Source organism: Centruroides vittatus, unplaced genomic scaffold (assembly GCF_030686945.1).
Source record: "Centruroides vittatus isolate TY-2023 unplaced genomic scaffold, ASM3068694v2 contig_738, whole genome shotgun sequence".
Taxonomy (NCBI): Eukaryota; Metazoa; Arthropoda; class Arachnida; order Scorpiones; family Buthidae; genus Centruroides; species Centruroides vittatus.
Genome location: NW_027122474.1, coordinates 2771991 through 2791994, shown reverse-complemented (window position 1 = coordinate 2791994; position 20004 = coordinate 2771991). Strand labels below are relative to the sequence as shown.

Sequence of the window (20004 nt, the reverse complement as noted above, 5' to 3'; positions counted from 1 at the left end):
AGTTATAACATATTCAGTTTTTATCAGTTAGTATTATTATATACAATGTTCAGGTCAATTCAATTTCATTCACCCTTTTAGGATTGATTACAAAAGGTTTTTGTATAATTATATAATTTATAAATCATAGCAGTATTTGCACCTTGGAAGAAACGATACATTTGATTTTCTTCTGTGATGAAATTTAATTGGTTTAAATCCATTTTAATTCTTAGTTCGTAGCCTTTTTTACATCCACAGAAAACGTGATACTTAGTGAATAATTCTTGACATCTTGGGCAGCTACTTTTGGAAATTTCATAGATTCTATTATTAATTAAAACCATATTGCTATTTAATCTCAGTTGAATGAAAAACTTCTTGACTGTAAACGACATATTAGATAACATATAGTTGTTATTGAAGGGGTAATTTAGCAATATTTTATACCATTTAGGCTCTCTTCTCTTATGTATTTCTTCGATATCTTGAGCTAATGAGATTTCCAGTGCATTATGTATTAGTTGTTTCCTTATAAAGTCGCTAATTTCTGAATTTTCTAGTAATGGAGCTATAGAAACTCCGTATTCATTGATTATATTCTTCATTTGACTAATCCAGGTATTTTTTGGGGGTTTTTGACACATTTTTTTATACAGCAAATATAATAGTTTTGTTGGAAGGTTGTTATTGTCTCTGATCTTATATAGAAAATTAACAAATCTTTTGACAAAGAAAGGAGCCAATCTAAATCTGCTGAGTTCGATTCTAAGAGCGTAACCAGCAATATTGTATTCCAATGTAAAAATTTTTCGAATAAATTTATTTTGAATGGATTCAAGTTTCTTATAATTTGTTAGACTCCAAATTGGTGAGGCGTAGGATATCGCATTAAAAATTATAGAGGTAAACAGTCTAAAATGACTAAATATATTTTTAAGCTTAATATGTGTACAAAGTTTCACCATATTATTAATCAGACAATTTGATTTGTGAACGACTTTTTTATATTGCTTTTCAAAAGTTATTGTGGGGGTCAGTATAATTCCCAAAAATTTTATCTCTTGTACTATCTCTAATTGTACTTTGTTCATCGAGAATGATGTGCTTTTTTTGCAAGTTTGGATCCATTACGAAATATCATGACTGAGGATTTTCTTGGATTGATGCTTAATTTTAATATATGGAAATATTTTTGTATATTTCTAATTTTTCTTCGAAGACCTGCTGCTGTGGGTGCGACTAGTACGATATCATCCGCATATGCTATAGAGTGGATTACTTGGCCGTCTATATAAAATCCATCATCTTCTTTCTCAAAACATTCATTTATGTCTGCTAGGAAATAGTTAAAAAGATGTGGAGACCAAGGGTCACCTTGAAGAAGACCTCTATCCACTTGTAATTCTGGCCATTTCTTATCAAATTGTTTAATGATTACTTCGTAGTGTCCGAACAATTGATCGATTATTCTAATCATACGTGTATCTGCTCCGTTTTTGCTTAACTTCTCTAGTAATACTGCAATAACCACTGAGTCATATGCTTTTTCAATGTCCAAAAACAAAGCAAAGACTTTTTGTCTTTTTTTATATAATTGTAATTGGATTAGTGTCGTCAATGAAAATAATGCAACTTGGGTGCCTCCGTTTTTTGTAAAGGCAAACTGTGTATAATTAAGTAGTTTATTATTCTCTGTCCACTCGTTAAACTTTTCTGTTAGTACTGCTGTAAACAGTTTGCGAAACCCAGACAAAAGAGCGATAGGTCGATAGTTGGCTGGACAGCTTCTTTCACCTTTTTTAAATATCATTTGGAAGATGATTTTATTCCAATCTCTAGGTATTGTACCCGTATTATAGAAATTATTGTATAGATTAGCCAATAGATGAATTCCTTCGATCGAAAATGGTCTATTATATTTATTAATTTATCATATTTCTGCACAGCCGTTATATTACTTTCTTTATATTGTATCATCAGCAATTGATTGTTGAATTCATTTTTGAATTTTTTCAGATTAAAACTTCTTTTCGTCTCTCTTCTATAGGTTCGATTATTTTTTTGAGTTTGCTCTTCCCTGTTTTCGTATGGGGCTCCATTGAATTCTAGTTGTACAGGGAAGTGGTCTGACATATCGATATTCAAGACTCTAAATTCTTTAATCATATTTAGGGCAGTTTCCGAACAAATTATATAGTCAATCACAGATTTGCCTAAGCTAGACAGGTAGGTATATTCCGCAGGACAGTCGCTTGGGAGTCGTCCATTCAACATATATAGATTATTATCTTGTACAAATTCTAGTAATGATTTTCCTCCTAAGTTACTTACTTTATCTTTAGACATTCTGATATTGTCAATAATTCCATTGTTATTTTTGTTTTTTGTATCCATTGCTTCACCTATTCGACTATTAGCATCGCCCCCAATTATCCACAAATCTGTAATATTAGTTCTTTGTATTATCTTATTTTGAATTTCTACTAAGGTTCTCTTTTTATCGGAATTTGGTGGGAGATATATGAGTATAATTCCTATACGTGTTTCTCTCCAGCGTGAACTTAGATGTTGACAGAGTTCTAATTCAGCTAGGACGTAATTGTTATCAGCAATCCAAAATCTCAATTTACCTAGATTTTTATTAATTAACAATAAGAGTCCTCCAAAAGGTCGACCGAATTTACTATTTCTTTGACCTTTACTTTCCAATACTAAGAAGGTTCGTTCTAAATAAGTTTTATCTTCTATTTTTAGCTGGATCAACCAAGTTTCAGACAAACCAATAACTGTATTGGAATTCAAGTATTTATAAAATGTATCTGTGTATAGCTTTCTTTGGATACCTTGTATATTCCAGAATCCAAAACGAATTTTGTAATTATACCTTTTTGTATATTCACCTTCTTCTAATGGTAGTCCAACTACTAAGTTTGTCAGCTCTATTCTATGTCCTTGTTGGTTATTATTTTCTAGTATTACTAGGTTTATAGAATCTTCTGTTCTTTGATTATTCGTAGAAATGAAGGATTTTTTGATATATTTATTTGATTGGCCCTTTAATTTAGGCCTAAAAAACCCCTTACACGTATCGCTTTTTGTAAGTGGAGATCGTATGTATAGATATTCTCTCATTAAATGCGTATAATATAAATTAAAAGTTGAATTATGTTGGATAATATTTTTCCAACTTTATTATAAGGTAAGGTAAGAAAAATATAGAAAATAGTAAATTATAATGTAGATGAAGCTAAAAATCTTCATATTTTAAACTATAATATAGCAATATTATGATGCTTAAAGTATAAATTTCTCTCTTAAATTCGAACCACGTTACTTAAATTATCAAAATATATTTTTAAACGTTGGAATATTACTGAGTTAATTAGCGTATAATAAGATTTTTCAGGATATATACATAGAAACCGCCTTAAAAAGTTTTATATAGCTCCTGTTTTAGTAGTGGAAACGTTAATGGTCTAAAGGATCCGCAGAATAACGAAGTAGTTCTAAAACCAGATCGTTGTTATCTCGGAGAAATTGGTAGTTTCTTGAAACTGGAGTAGTTTCACGCACTGCACATCTGATCATGTTTTGGCAACCACATAATAAACTGATAGTTTCCGACTAAGTAGCTATCTGGGTCGTCCCTATCAAACTTCAATGGTCTTTCGATTTTGTTTTTTCTATTAAATTCCGCATCCATTGTGACATTTCGTGGTTTTATATAGAAGATAACTGTTCCTTGCAGATACTGATGCTAGAGATTGAGAGAGATTTAATATTACTTTATCGTGTAAATCTCTGGATGAAGAGCTAAGCTGTTTCCACCATTTTTGGATACGTATTAGTGAAAGTTTGTTTCCTTTTTTCTTCTATTATCATCATCTTAAAAATACAATTTTTAACATAAATATCGTGTAAAATATTTTATATATAATAATAATATATATATATATTATTATGCAGGATACAAAATAAAAATATGTGATTCAATTTTGAACCTCCGCTTGAATATTTAATTTTTTAGTTCTTGTACAAATGTAATTTCCATATAGACTTGAATATATATGTTTCTCAAGAATATAACTCATATTTTGTATATAGATCCACATATACATATTTTATTTATTTCTTATTTTTCGTGAATACAGTTAGTTTCTCAACTTACATATTCAGCTCTCGTCTTTGTTTTGTATATATCTGTACAAATTTATTTACATTTTTTCGCATTGTATCAACATAAATTTATCTGTACTTTACAATTCACTTTCACAACTATTAAATCATACTATACATTCTATAAATTCTCTGTAAATATATTATGTACTACACAGTAAATCCATATCCGATACGATTTTCTGTACATTTTTCACTCTATATAATTCGTCGTGTACAATATTTATTTTATATTTTGGAGAGTATATATTTTATACATGTAAACTGCATATATTCAATTGTTTATATGTAAAATCCTCTTGTAAATACACTAAAAATATATTAAAAATTTAAATAATAAAAACTGAATAATTCATTGATTTTTTAAAATAATTTAACAAATTAATATTGTTATTATTATTATTCCAAACATGAATCGACTATAAGAATTTTTTTTTTCATATTATTTTTCTAATAATAGAGAGAATAAACACGTAAAATTTGATAAATATTCATAAATTTAACTTGTAATGTTTGATTTTTTTAAGTGCTTAACATCATTACGCAATTATAGGCAGAGTAATAAAAGATTTTTATTCGATAAATAAATTATTTTTTTATGTTTTCCTAGTTCAAAATAGAAAAAATAATGAATTGAAAAAAAATATATATATATATATAATTTAACTTCAATCAAAATGATTTCCTCTAGATATTGTCTTCATTCAGAACCGTGTGGTCCGGAAGTCTCATGAAATATACGACTTCAAACACCGTCTTACTTCCTTCCTCTAAAATATCTCACAATGTTGTGTAATGAGGTCATAAACCAACGTCTCTCTAATAAAAGCCTTATTCTCTGAGCACCGACAGTTTCTAGCTTTTCTACCATCGGAAATATGGTGTAGCAAGACCTTAAGTTTTCTTCTACAGCATCTGTTCCACCTCCCTTTAGTGCAATCAGAATCACTTCACTCCACTTCATCTGCATAGGAACATCAATACACTTAAAACGAAATAGAATTGCTGGAAAACTAGTCACATGTTAAAATCATTCTATTTGTGTTTAGCAAAAAAGGAAAAAAAGGAGGAGGAAGGAGAAAAGAAAAATAAAAATAAAAAATGATTGAATCTATAAGTTAGGGACATAAAAGTAGAGTGCAATGGACGTTTTGGGACAGAAAATAAATTTCAACGATTCTCCTTCAGGTGTGTTAGATGTTGATACAGAAACTTTCTGTTAAAAAAAAACTTTTTCTAGTGTTAATTACGTAAATTTTTACGTATAAATAATTAAATCCTTTAAAAAATTGTAAATTCTTTAAATAAATTTAAGAAAAAATGATCAAAACGTCAAAAAATCTAGCAACGAGTTGCTTAACTTTCCGAGCAACATTTGAAAATTTGGTGGTGCCACCTGTTGTGATATTTTATTTAAAAAATTTTTTTATAATTTTAACTATTAAATGGCAAAAAAATAATTAATGTTGAGGGTAGGGATAGTTTTTATTAAAAAAAAATTGTAAATACCAATGAGTAAAATCGTCATTAAGTCCTCTACTCGAGATTGACACACGACTCCTTATATCTCCCAACCCCGTCGATCTTTAAACACCAAAATGTAATATTATTAATCCCCTTAATATACAAACCTCCCTGAAAAATTTCAGAAATTTGCGACAAAAAGCACAGGAGTTATTAAGCTTCAAACAGGGTGATGTTAGGGTCTTTACGTGTGTGTGTGTAGGTGGACCACCATACTTTCCCTCTGTTATATAAAACAGATATGGTAAAAATAAAAAATAATGGCAAAAATTCAAAAAAAAATATTTTAAAAAAAATTTCAGAAGAAATATGTAAATAAAATAAATTGTTAAATTATTAATCAAATGCGAATATTTGCATACTACTCATTTTTTCCCTCTCATCTGTATATAATATGTAAATATTTCGTTCTCTTTATGACAAGATAAATTACGTAGTATAATTATCCAGCAATTACTATAAATGAAGTAAAGGTTTCCACCAAAAAATAAACGCATGAATTATTTTAATTATTTATTTTACGACTTGGTTGCAACAGTAAAAGTCTTCAACACTAGATTGATGATTGTAATGTGCATAGAATCATAGAAATTATTATAGCTTTTTTTAATTATTTTTAAATGTTTTGGCATTAATTTATGAAAATAAAATATACAAATTGTTAAGAGAAGTCTATAGATTAGTTATATATATGTCGTATATATATATTTATGATAAAATAAGAGAAAATAACAATGCGCTCTAATGTATCATTTTCAATATTGGAAAACTTTCTAACGTCAACTGTGAACGATGATCCTCCATTATCTGGTGCATTAAGACGTCATGATGTGAACTGTTTGAGTTAAGTGAAAAAACATTCTGCGCATGCACAATTTGTCATTGGTACCACAAAGTGGCTACTGTATTTTTGGAGATTTTTCACAAGTAAAAAGGAAAAAACTAGCGTAAAAATCAACACATTTTCTTGACACTTGATTTTATCCATGTAGATGAGTTGTAAAGGCTAAATGCAAGAATTTGAATGTATTTTATGTAGGAAAAAGTAAGAAAAATAAAGAATAAAACTAATTTTCATCACAGCAGTACGTTATTTTAGTGTTTTTTTTATAAATTAAAAAAATGGGGAGAAGAACGAAGCACCTTTTAAAAATTTACTATTTTAATTCTAAAGAGTGTTTACGATGAAATCAAGTTGTAAAATTTGAAATCTTCATTATAATTTTTTTAATGTAAACATAATTTAAAATTTTAATTAAAATTTTTTATAATTTTACTATTTAAAAATATTTATTTTATTCCCCAACACTTCCCCTCCCCGTTATTTTTGTGTAATATTGTAAGAGATAATTTTTAAATACGAAAATTTATTATACGTTTTAAAGTGTGTTTATAATAATGTTATTTTCTAACTCTTTCTTTCCCACTTTCTGCTTTTATTATTAATATAAAAATTAAAAAAAAATTAAGTAATTTACGTAATTAAAATAGGATAAAGTGAATGGTTCAATAAAGCAATGAAAATATTCCCAAAAGTTTAATTTTTATAAAAGTATTTTAGAAAACATTAAGAAAATCGCTATATTGCAAACTTGTTGCATTAATTACTTAGTTAAATGGTTTTAAATGATACCATTTTCTAGCTAAATGTAATGTTTAATCGCACATTTTAATGGTTATTCAAAGACACGAGGAACAGAAAGAAAAGAAGAAGAAGAAGAAGAGGAGGGAAAAAATACATAAATTAATAATCCTGAAGCATTTAATTAATCAACAATTTGAAAAATCGTTATAATTTCTGATAACAATCAGACTTAATAGTAAATAATATCAATCAGTTATCGTTTTTATGTACTGTTTCTATATTTTAAATAGTTACATTCATCTAGATGATAGTACCATTTAATGTTTAATAGCCTATATTAATGATTATTCAAAGATATGAAGAGGAGGAGGAGAAGGAAAAAAATCAGGAAATTAATAATTCTAAAACATTTCATTAATCATCAATTTGAAAGATCTATATTTTACTTAGTTAAATGATTTTAAATGGTATCATTTTCTAGCTAAATGTATTGTTTAATCGCGCATTCTAATAATTATTCAAAGACACGAGGAAGAGGAGGAGCAGGAGGAGAAGAGAGAGGGAGAGGAAAGAGATGGAGAATCAAGAGGAGGTGAAGAAAGAAGGAATAGAAGATATAGGAAAAGAGAAGGAAGAGAGAGGAAAAATCAGCTCGTAAATTAATAATTCTAGAACAATTCATCAATCAACAAATTTGAAAAATTGTCGTAACTTCTGATAACAATCAAACTTAATAGTAAATAATATCAATCAACTATCACTTCTATATATATATATATGTTTCTATATTTTATCTTCATTTATTTTGATTTTGTCATTAAAGATTACTTATATTGACAGACGATGGGTCAAATTTAATAGCTACTTGTCACGTTAATCGTTAATATGTCACCATTAAGTAAGTCAATTGACAAATCTTTAACATGTATGATCTACTTTAATATATATAAGGGAGGAAAAAAACAAAAACCTTATATTTTTATAATTATTTTACGTCAATCTCTTTAATTTTTCCCCCTCCTTGGAGTAAAGGCTCCGATATATCCACCTACAATCAAAGTATAATGATTAATAATAAATGAATGGGTAGATTTTCTATAATAACCGCAGATTATACACTTCTAACGTTAGATATTTAGATAACATTTTAAGGATAATGATATAATTGGAATATTTAAATACTTGATAAGTTTTCGTATCATCTAAGATTAGTTAAAAGCTTCAACTAATCAAATTTACTATAGACGATAACAGCATTGTAATCAACCTACGTTAACTTCAGTTTAAAATATTTAAATAAACATTTTCCTATCTATAAATATATAAATACCTTAAAAATATAACTTATTTAAGTTTAAACATAAAAATTTTGATTTAAAACGTACATTAATTACAATTAAAGCCGAGTTTGACTGTTTATAAATGATTAAATATGATATAAATATAACTTCAGTGAATTCTTTATGCTAAAAATTTATTTATTTGATATTTAAATTAATAATTTAAAAAAAAATAATTATAATTAAACCTTTTAATTATGTTCATTACAATTAAAAACTAATCTATATTAAATATTTATTTAAAAATTTTTTTTAAGTTCTGTCTTCTTTTTATAAATAAATACTTAAAAGTACATAATTTAGATTTTTAATTATAATTAAATAATACATTTAAGTAAGTTAATTGTAATTAAATATGTAAATAAACTTATGACGTAAAAAATTTAGTTTTAAAAATGTCGAATAAATAGTTTAAAAATATATATTTTAAGTTTATAAATAAAATATTAAAACTTTAATTTAAAGTTTTTTTTTGTATAAATTATCGATTTTCTTCTTCAGACAAATCAATTATTTAAAAAATAATTAACAAGATTCGTGAAGAATTCATTTTTAAAAATTCTATTAATAACTTTAATAATCTAAGGAAAATTTTAAAATTATTTTACAGATTCTTGTATAGTTTTTACGTATAAATTTATATTTTATAAAATATTTATACATAAATATATATATTATAGCTTATAAGATTTGATTTTTAATGTAAATAATTTTTTTAAGGCGCTAAAAATGCAAAAAAAGTATTAAAACTAATTCATAAAAATTATTGAAAAATTAAATATATTTAAGATAATTTTTTTAAATGTGAAATAAATAAATTTCTTAATTGTATAATTAAAAATTATTTTATTTAATTATTTTAATTCTTAATAAATTATAAATAAATATAAGAATTTTTTTAAAGTAAATAAATAATTAATTTGTATTAGTTTCTTTCTAAATTTATGCTTATAATGTTCATTCTTTTGCAATAAATTCTATTATTATTATACAAAATTTAAAATTTACTACTAAAATTTTATTAAAAGATTAATTTTTTAAAGAATATTTTATCTTATTTTCAATATTTTAAAATATATTCTTGCATAGGAAATTGTACTTTTGCTGTTAGCATTACAGAAGATTTTAAAGATTATTTTAAAAATAAAAAATAAAAATATTAAATTATGTAGTAAATAAAATATAAAACATTAAAATTTACGAACTTTTACTTAAGTTTCATTAAAAAAAAACAATTAAATTTCATAAGGAAATCTCATTTAAATCGAGGTGTTAACCTTACACTGATTTATACCCATTTTCTCCTTACAAGGAGTAAGGCTTCTGATGGTAATTAGAACATTTGATATATTATTAGAATTAATTAGAACATTTGCTATATCATTAAGGAACATCAATACAAATTCTAGCGTGGGTTCGGATCTTAATCTTTCCTTAAATTATCTCCTTGTCTACGTCATACCTCTTACTGCGGATAAACAGGCGATTTCTTTATCATTAAATAAAAAAGTTAATTAATAAAAAAAATAATTATAATCATTTATAAACTGGCTTAACCGCTGTAAAAGGAACTGTACGATTCCGAAAAGTGTAGCAGAGACAGAAAATGGTTAACGATTTATAATATAATAAAACTCTTAGAAAAAGTATATTTTTATATTGTTAATTCATAGTATTTTAAAAAATGAATTTACCTAAAGTTATTTTATTTTATTTATTTTTTACTTTAATTCTTTTGAACAATTTACTAAAGTTAAATTCTTCATTATTTGTATTTCTTGTTTGTTGGTTTACTTAAATTTTTCTTCTCCTTATTTATTTTTGCATCCTTTATTTGTTAATTACTTAAAATTCTTTTGAATGTTTCCTAAATTCATTCTTTATTAACTCATTTAAATGCTTTGTTAAATCTTTAATATCGTCTATAATTTTTTTTTAATATTTTGTTTTATATTCATTAACATAATAAAGAAAATTTAAATTATTTTATTATTATTTAAATAGGATTACTTTACTCATTTAGATAAATGATTTCTTTTTTACTTGCAAAATTACATATTTTTTAATATATATATATTTTTTTTTTCTTTAATTCTTTCTCGATTTTAATTGTTTAATTTGAATATTTTTGTATTGAGCTGTATATTTATTTAAAAATCATTCACTTGTTAAATTAAGTAGTTAAACTACAAAGCTTTAAGGTAGGAAAATAACAACTGGATTTGTGTATGATCCGAACCCACGTCTTTGCAGTGCTTTGTACTTATCCTAGAGCATGTCCATGCTGATAATTTGATGATAGAGCATTACAGCTCACGTTGTATCAATGAAGAACATCAGTTCGGATGTTAACGTGGGTTCGGATCTTAATCTTCTTCTAACATTATTTCCTCATAAATCTTCGTTTCCGGATTGATTTTTAACACTCGAGCACATAATTTTAACACGAAAAATGTGTTAAAAATCGCATTTTCCACTATTTCTTTTACTAAAGATCATGTTTTGTTTCGATATGTTAGATTGTTATATATAATTTTATTGTGTATAAATAATTAATTTACACATTAATTATAATAAATATTAAAAGTTTGTAAATTATATTCGGATATTAAAATGTACTTTAAACGATTTATAATATAATAAAACCGTTCGAATTACGAAAGGTTTGATTTTTGAAACATTTAGTTACACAATCGAATCCCCCCTCCCCATATTGGCAACCTCTAAAAAGCAGCCATTTTTGCAGGAAGTTTTGTATAAAATAACCTCCAAACACGTCCACCTCCGAACCACGGACGTTTTCAACCTTTACCTATGTGTCCGTCGTTCGTAGGTTTGACCGCATTTAACAATTTTACGATTTTTCCAAAAACACATAAACTAGAAAATTTAATTTAAAAAAAATTAAGCAAAAATAGATAATTTGCTCTCATTTTGTTTTTTTATCTCCAAATGTGTACCATTCTATATATATAAAATATATATATATTCATAGCATAATCCTTGTTTATTCATCACGCAAATTCTACGAATTGTACTTTAGGTTATTATTTAATAATATATGAAACAAATTTTAAAAATTTAAATGATGCCAAGCATTGATTTGCAATTTAATCATAAAACTTTTTTTTTTAATTTTCATTCAAATACAATATAATAACAGAGTTTACAATATTTATATTTACTTTAGTAAACATTAATAATAATTTTTAAAATTTTTTTTCCCCTTAAATATAATTTTAAAAAAATATAAATCTCTCGAGGCAATTTGCACGATTTAACGATTTTGAATTAATAAAATTTATCTATTGAATATTTTATAAGATAAATGTTTTTAAAAGTTTACATTTAAACAAGAAAAATGGGTCAATATTTTAAATTACTGCTTTTAATAATATTTCATTATGAAATAAAGCCCCAAGAATGGGCTTAAAATAATGTTTCAAGCCCATTCTTGCAGTGTGAAATCTGCAAAAAAATGGGCTCGAAAGACTGTATAATTTTAATAAAGGGTATCTTTGTTTTAATAATATACTTCCCCTTATTGCATGATATGAAATAATAAAAGTATATGCAAGATTGCACGCTAGCCGATTGTATATAACAGGGCATCGTTACTTAATGAGGCATCTCTTCCGCTTTGACGCTTAAATTAATTATAAATTAACATATACTATATTATTTTCTAGCATATATAGCATCGAATTGTAATATAAAGAAAAGGTTTACACGTGCAGAATTTTAAAGGAATGAATATATTAAGAAATATTATAAACAACTTTGCAAAAAAATATACTGAAGAATTTACATATAAGAAATGTGTTTACAAAAATAAAGATATATTGCTAAAGTGCTGTACTTTTTAAAGTATTTTTGTAAAAAAACATGGAATATATTAAATAAGATTGTTATAAAATATATATATATATATATATATAAATGTTTAACTTATTTTTTTGTGAAGAACTTGAAGAAAACAAGTTACTATGTCTGTACGTGGTGTTGTATATTCTATATCTTTAATATAGAGCATCCCTTCTTCATCAGGCAACTCTACTAATTAAATTAACTATAATATATATTCTAAAAATATATATATATTATTAATAAGAATTGAATATCATATACAAGGAAATTAGAATGTATCATATATTTATTCTTAGTAATCAATACTTATAACCGAAGAAAAATTTTGTTTAAACTGAGCAAACAAGAAGAAAAAAGATGAAGATCAAACAATCTACTATAAAAAAATAAAAAAAAGATAAATTTATTTTAAAGAAACCTATTAAATTATATACTTTATAAAGGACCACTTTAAAAAATAAATATAAAAAGGTACTACAGAAATGGCTTCCTTGTCTTGAAATTATATAGAATAATTTACAAGAGAAGATATCTATAAAATGAATAAATATTGATATTGGTATTTTTTTTTAGTATTATAAAAACACTTAACCTAATTCATCTGTTGAATAAGTAAATAGTGATATGCTCTATTCAAGTACGATTTGAAAATAAATGTTTGAAAAATTTTTCCTTTTATTTTATGTACTCCATTTGCTAGTTTTACAATAAAGGGGGGACCCAGCAAGGGGGAAGAAGAAGGAGGAGGGGGAGAAAAAAGAAGATATCTTTTGCCAAAGGAGAAAAATTTGGCAAAATGCCGAATAACCGCATCAATTGGATCAAAAACCACGCCAGAAGTATGACTGATAAAAATTTTCTAAGCTTTATCTCCTCACTATTCAGCTAAACTTTAAATTACTAATAATGTGTAGTACGTGTTTACATTTTTGTTCTAAGTTTTGTGTACAATAACAATAATAATTTAATTTTTTATAAGTATATTTTTGTCTTGAAAAATTAATTAATTTTCGCGTGAAATCAGTTCCTAAACCTATGTATACGTTATATATGTATATATTCTTCTATGTACACATATATCACACTTTGCGTAACGAACGGTTAAAACGGTTGCGTGACACTATCGAATTTTCCAAATATCCACTCTACAGACACACACAAAAGAGTGCAAATTACGTGAGTTGGATAATTCGTAAACATAGGAAATAATTTATATATATATATATATATATACTTTTTTTTTCCGTTTTTCCATTTCGAAAACTATCCAATTTTCCTAGTAAAGTATCTTTCCCTTACCCTCTCTTAAATTCTTTTTCTCCTTCGCATTTCTCATCATTGGCAGCATGCTAAATAGTTTCGAGAAGAATATATATCCCATAATAATTTTCGTTATTTCAAAAAAAGGGAATGATTTTCATTGTTATCATGTTGATTGTACGGGGTCAGTATGATGATTCGTATCACGTTATACAATCGTCATAGTAACAACTGCACAGTACGTGACTATTCTTTACGTCATAGAATGTGCAACGATGAGTGGAATTTTTTTTTTTGCCTTTTCCTGTGGTAAATGATCCCACCCCTTTTATACTTTGTGTACTACCATGGTAACTTCGTCCCTTTAGGCACAGACACGCACAAAATAGTGATATATAACCGTATATCCGTGCTATTGTGCTCACAAGATCATCAACTATTCAGTCGGGCCACACACTACACCGGTCACGATGGAATATTAAAGAGTGCTTTCTCTTGGTCTTGGCAGGCGGCGCTCTAGTAGCTTGGCATATAACATCCGGTTGGCGATAGGTGTCGCACAGATCGCATGAAGCACTGCCAGTTGTCTGTAGTCTTTCGACTGCTGTTTGCGACGGTGTTGCCACAACGTAGAGGCGAAAAAATTTAATAAATTTATGTTATTTAAATAAGTGCTTGTTTTTTGTGCTGGCAGATGAACAATGACTGATGCCATGGAGCGTCGTCCCAACCTACTTTTCCCCTTTCTTCATTTTCTTGTATGTTTTCTTACTGAAGTGATGAACTCGATCGGAGAAAGCGCAGGTAAGTAAGTACCTGCAACTTATAAAATACACAAATAAGACTTTAAAAAATTCGATAATTCATTTATTATATATCTAGAAAACACACTTTTTTTCTCACTTTTCAACGTTTTAGAATTAATTTAAGCGTGTTATATTACGCGGTAAAAAAAGAAATTTATAAATGTAGATAGATGGGAAGACTTTTATTAATATTTTTATTTTCCGTAGAAAGAAGAGTTTTATTTTAAACATTCTATCCTAGTTCGAGGGAGGGGAAAGCTTAAAAAAAGATCTTTTTAAACACTAAACATGTCAATGCTTAGGTATTGTAACTTGAAGGTGCGTAGATATTGCAGCCACTGCAATGATGTTTTATTCACGAAGTTATTTCGTTCTTCCTATTTATCTGGATGCTGCCATGTTTTTTGCTACCATAAATTTTATTTACTTCAATATATATATATCTACATACATGTATATGTGTATGAGAATATTTATTTTTATGACGTTATATATACGTATATATCTTAATCAATTGTTCTTCTACCTACATATAAAAAAAAATTATATTGACCCTTACAATATGTTCTACTATTAATAAAAAAGTTTGCACTTCAAATAAACCTCAAAATTTATCTAAAAAATATTATAAATAAATAAATAAATTCGAGAAAATTTGGAAAATATTTTTACTTCTTTCTCTCTCTCTTTTTTTATAACAAATATTTTTGAATTTTGTAAATTTAAAAATGTTTCTCTTGTTTATATTTTAGTTATTTAAGCATACGAATCAAGATGAATTGCTTCATTAAATTTATAATTTATTGAAACTTCGCCATTGTTCAAGTAACTTATATGGTTAATTATATTAAGTTGAAAGATTTGTTATCTCACACCATTATTTAAATTAGTTTACTGTTCAAGAAGTTTTAATACTTTAAAGCGATTTTTAAATACGTCAGAATTATTTCCTGATATATTTTTATTCATTTTATAATATATATTTTTTTTTTAATAAAAATTTTTTTATCAGATCTATTAACTCTGTAAGATCGTGTGTAGTGTACATTGGCGTAAAATATAAATTTCATTTGTACTATACTATATTTTATTTATGTCTGTCGTAAAAAACTCGGTTATTTAATTATATTTTCATGAATTTGTCTGAATAATTAAAGAAATAATGTATAAAACAGTATACAATTACAGTGTGTATCAAAGGATACTTCACTGCAATGCTTAAAATTAAGTGATCTTTTCTAGTAGATTTCTTAATTATTTATTTACTTAATTGAATTATTTTTATTGAAATTAAATAAATATTTCCTTTATTAACTTGAATTAATTTTTAAAGCATTTTGTAATTATACAAATTCAATATATATATATATATTTTTTTTTAATTGAAAAAGCTCATCAAGGGTCTTACTAATTAACTCTTCTATAACAAGAAGCGACAAACATATCATAAAGTATTTTATTCTCTATTAATAAAAATAAACATTAAATTCATAAATTAAATAATATTTAATCAAGACCAGCCTATTATTTGTATTTATCTGATATAAGTTAAGATATACAGTGAGGAAGTACGCTTACAAAATAAACATTTATCATCCCTGTGGGAGTAAGAGTAAGATTTATGTATAGAATAATGAGATACCTGATGATAAATTTCAAATTCTATCATAAAATTTATGCAGAAATTAGTTGTAACTGCAACCTGTATTAAATTAAAGGTAATCTAAAATCCTATCCACTAGGAATTATAAAACTTTAACATCGTCTAGTTATATGTCAATTAAACAAAATTCATGCTGCTAAAAGTGTGAGAATTATAATGCAGCGTGACAAAGTAACAAAGAAAATTGCAGTAAATAACCATAATAATTCGTAAGATATAAATTTAATTAAATATAATAAAAATTTTTGCAATAATTTCGAATTTTAAACAAGAAAATCACGATTAAACAGTGAAGGAAATCTGTAGAAATAAATAATAATTCGATTTATACTTTATAAATAATTAAATTCATATAAAATTTTCGCGATAATTTCGTGTAAATTAGATTAAAAAAAAGATTCTGTCGCATAATTTTTAAGAATTTGACTGTAGTTTCAAAGTGTAGAGTCTATCACGCATGTTTATTCAGTACACACTCACATAAAATAATAACAAAGGAAGAAAAGCAAATTAAAAATGTAAATTAAGCATTAATTGATTAAATTACTAGTAAAAAAAAATTACGATTTTTCTATAACGCATAAATATGTATAATTATCTATCCATGTCTAGGCAATGCAACAGAAATTATTGATTAGCGTACAAACTATTTAATATTGTGTGGCAAATTATACACTCGGTAATACTCAAAAATGAATATTTAAATATTTATTAACACAGAAAAAGGGAAAAGAAAAAAATTTTTAATATCTGTATCGCGTTATGAAACAAACATATGCAGATTATATTATATCGATTTTGCATTATTAATTAAGTAACAGAATCAATCTATGCTTTGAGATAATTATACAACAAACCAGAATGAAGCAATGGACAGTGAGAGAGAGAGATTGATTTTTGTTTAATTAAAACGACGTTTGAGAAATAATTTTTTTAAATGTTTGTGTGACTCGATAGAATTATAAAAATGTAAATTCTACTTAATATTTTTGTTTATAAAAATTAATATATAGCTTTGAATTGTATACTTTTTCTCTCCTTCTCTCTCTCTCTCCTCCTCCTCCTCCTCCTCCTCTCTTCTATACTCGTGTACAGTTACACTTCTCTATCAAACTCACTTCTTTTGAGCATGCGTTAGAGTAATCGACTTAACGTTAGGATGGTCAGCTTTTCAAATGCTCTTATCTGACTCCTGAGTGACCACTTGCAACACAATGCAGGGAGGAAAGATGATAAAGGGACACTTCAACCCATCCCCACATGTTGACATTCGACATCATATAAATTCGAATTTCTCGTTTTATTAAGAAAATAAAATCGCTTAAAAATTTTATTAAAATATTTTTCTAAATTATATATATATATAGCAATTTCAGAATAAATATCAAGTTTTAAAAATTAAAGAAAATAATTTCGTCGTTTTAGTAAATTCTTACATACGAAGGAATTCGTAGTATGGTGTTAAGTAATTATCATTTTTATAAATTAAATAGGGAAAAATTTTAATTATGATAGTTAATTTTTAAGTAAGATATTTTCTAAGTGATTATATATAATAATAATATTGGAATTTGTAAAATTTTTAGGTGAAAAATTTGATTTTATAATTGGAAAAATAACATTATATGTACATACACATATATATATATATATATTATTTTTTTTTAATTTTAAATGTAATTTTGTTGCTTTAAACTTTATATATTTTTTTAAAAACCTGGGTTTTCTAAACGTAAATTTGGTTTTAAATTTAAAAAAATAAGCTGTTATTTTTCTTATAAATTCAAAGTTTTTGTAATCTCAACTCCATTTCTTTTGTAAATTCAAAAAGTTGGTTTTACAACTTGTACATTTTTTTTTAATTTTCAAAAAAACTTTAAGATTTTTTCCCTAAAATTTTCTAAAATAACAAAAGAACAAGATCATATTTTACAAGACTCATCCTTCTCTTTACCAAGGGGAAAAACTGACAATTTTAAGAAATTTTAATTGAAAAATTAATTTTATAACATTTATATTTAGTTTTTATAACGGTTAAATAAATTAAGATTTACAATTAGTTAACTAACGTATGGGCCACCACCCTGTGTTTAAAACACCAACAGATATTTGATTAAAATAACTCTAACATCATTTAATATTGTAAAATTTAATTATAAAATACATAAAAAAATAGAAACAAATTAAACAAAACAGTTGTTTATACAATTTATTTTATTATTATTACAAAAATGAGGTTAATCGTATTGGAAAGAATAAAATAAAAGGTGAGTAAAATACATTTTAAGTTGATTAGAAGATTTTTAAAAAAATTTGTAATAAATTAGTTTTGCTTATTATTATTTTTGTTTGTTCATTATTAAAAAATAAAGGGAAGAAACACAGTTTTTTCCCTTCTCTCTCTCTCTCCTCTTTCTCCTTTTATTCTTTTGTGATTTCAACTTTAATTACTTAATCAACGTAGAAAGAAAACAGCAATTTCTGGACAATCTCTTGAATTTGTCTGTAATTTTTGGTATGGGATCGTTTAAATAACTAAAGAACTTCTAAACAGATTAAATATATTTCAAACATTTTGCCTAATAATTAAATAGATTAAAATTAAACGGTTGGAAAAATTAAGTAATTTAGTAAATTGAAACGAAATTAAATAATAAATGGGTCATAATTAAAATGAAACATAAGCATTGGAAAAAAGAAATGTATGTATTTTCTTTTTTTTTCAAAATTGATTATTTGTGATGAAATTTATTTTATTTTATTTTCATTTTTTTCTGTAAACATCCGTTTTATAAATATGTTTCTAATATTAAAAAAAAAAAATATATATATATATATATAATAAAATTTTTGGATGCTAAAACAAAGTTTAAGCTGATTATTAAAAATTGCATAAGTTTATAAGAAGAGAGACAAAGTTAGTCTCACCTTTGTTATTTGCTATAGATGATGCTATGGATACATTTTCCATATCTGTGAATTGAATAACTGCTTGCAGACATGAATAGTAAGAACTCAATAGTGTATGTGTATATATATATATATAAGTGAAGAAACTAGATCTATCCTTTAATGGCTTAAGATCCTCCTTATCTAACTTCTAGAGCTGTCAATGTAACGTCAGTAAGACGCGAATGCCTGAGGGGTGAACAAACATTGCTAAGACATAAGTCAGTGTCTAAGCACGAAAGTTAATGTACCTATGTTTGATAGCTGTCATATATCTCCCCTTATTTCAGCTGATTGCTCTTTGCTCTGTATCAATATTTTTTTGCCTTTATTAAAATAATACCATTTTCTCTTCAAGTTTTTTTTATGCGTGTTCCTTTTTTGTTTCAGAATCATTCTTTAAATAAAAAAATTTACGTGAGAAAGAAATAATTTGTTAAATACATACATTTACTATTAAATAAGTTATTAATGTTGTTTCTCAGTATATAAATACTTACAACTATAGTTATTTCTGCAAACAAAAAAAAACCAACAAAAAAAAATGAATTGAATTTTATTTAGAAACTAATTTACTACAATTTTATATTTATAAACATAAATATATTTTTAATCTGTCATCAATACTTTTGCCATTTATGTATATTTATTGAAAGTTTGAATTAATTTTAATCTGTTTTAATTAATTATATTGTACTAACGATTGTATAAATATATAAATAGAATGCTTTGTAAGCTACGTTTCAGAACACCTTCACGTGATAGAAACATCATGTAAATGTCTAAGAAGAATTCTACACGATTTAGTCACACGAATAGAATCATTTTCTTTCCTAAAATTATTAATCGTAC

At 25.5% G+C, this 20004-nt stretch overlaps 2 protein-coding genes across 2 annotated transcripts in view; one reads left to right on the top strand and one right to left on the bottom strand.

Moving 5' to 3' along the window:
• Positions 1–1069: 1069 nt before the first annotated feature.
• LOC136980952 (uncharacterized) lies at positions 1070–5122 on the bottom strand. The gene is made up of 4 exons (XM_067277151.1): positions 4920–5122; positions 2826–2983; positions 1941–2768; positions 1070–1875 (listed from the first exon to the last, which is right to left on the bottom strand). The coding sequence occupies exons 1-4, from the start codon at positions 5120–5122 to the stop codon at positions 1070–1072; spliced, it is 1995 nt and encodes a 664-aa protein (XP_067133252.1).
• Positions 5123–14298: 9176 nt separating this feature from the next.
• Positions 14299–20004, top strand: part of LOC136981008 (protein turtle-like) — a 112449-nt gene continuing 106743 nt past the window's right edge. Inside the window, exon 1 of the mRNA XM_067277254.1 lies at positions 14299–14538. Coding sequence (XP_067133355.1) covers positions 14436–14538 — 103 coding nt within the window. The 5' untranslated portion in view covers positions 14299–14435. The remainder of the gene's footprint in view (positions 14539–20004) is intronic.

What these genes read in the sequence shown, in the direction of transcription:
- LOC136980952 (XM_067277151.1), bottom strand. Translation starts at nt 5,122, where the DNA reads ATGAAGTGGAGTGAAGTGATTCTGATTGCACTAAAGGGAGGTGGAACA. An exon ending in AGATATTTTAGAGGAAGGAA is followed by an intron (nt 2,984 to 4,919) that starts GTAAGACGGTGT and finishes GAATAATCAAAG; the next exon opens with AACAGAAGATTCTATAAACC. An exon ending in GATGATACAATATAAAGAAA is followed by an intron (nt 1,876 to 1,940) that starts GTAATATAACGG and finishes TTTCGATCGAAG; the next exon opens with GAATTCATCTATTGGCTAAT.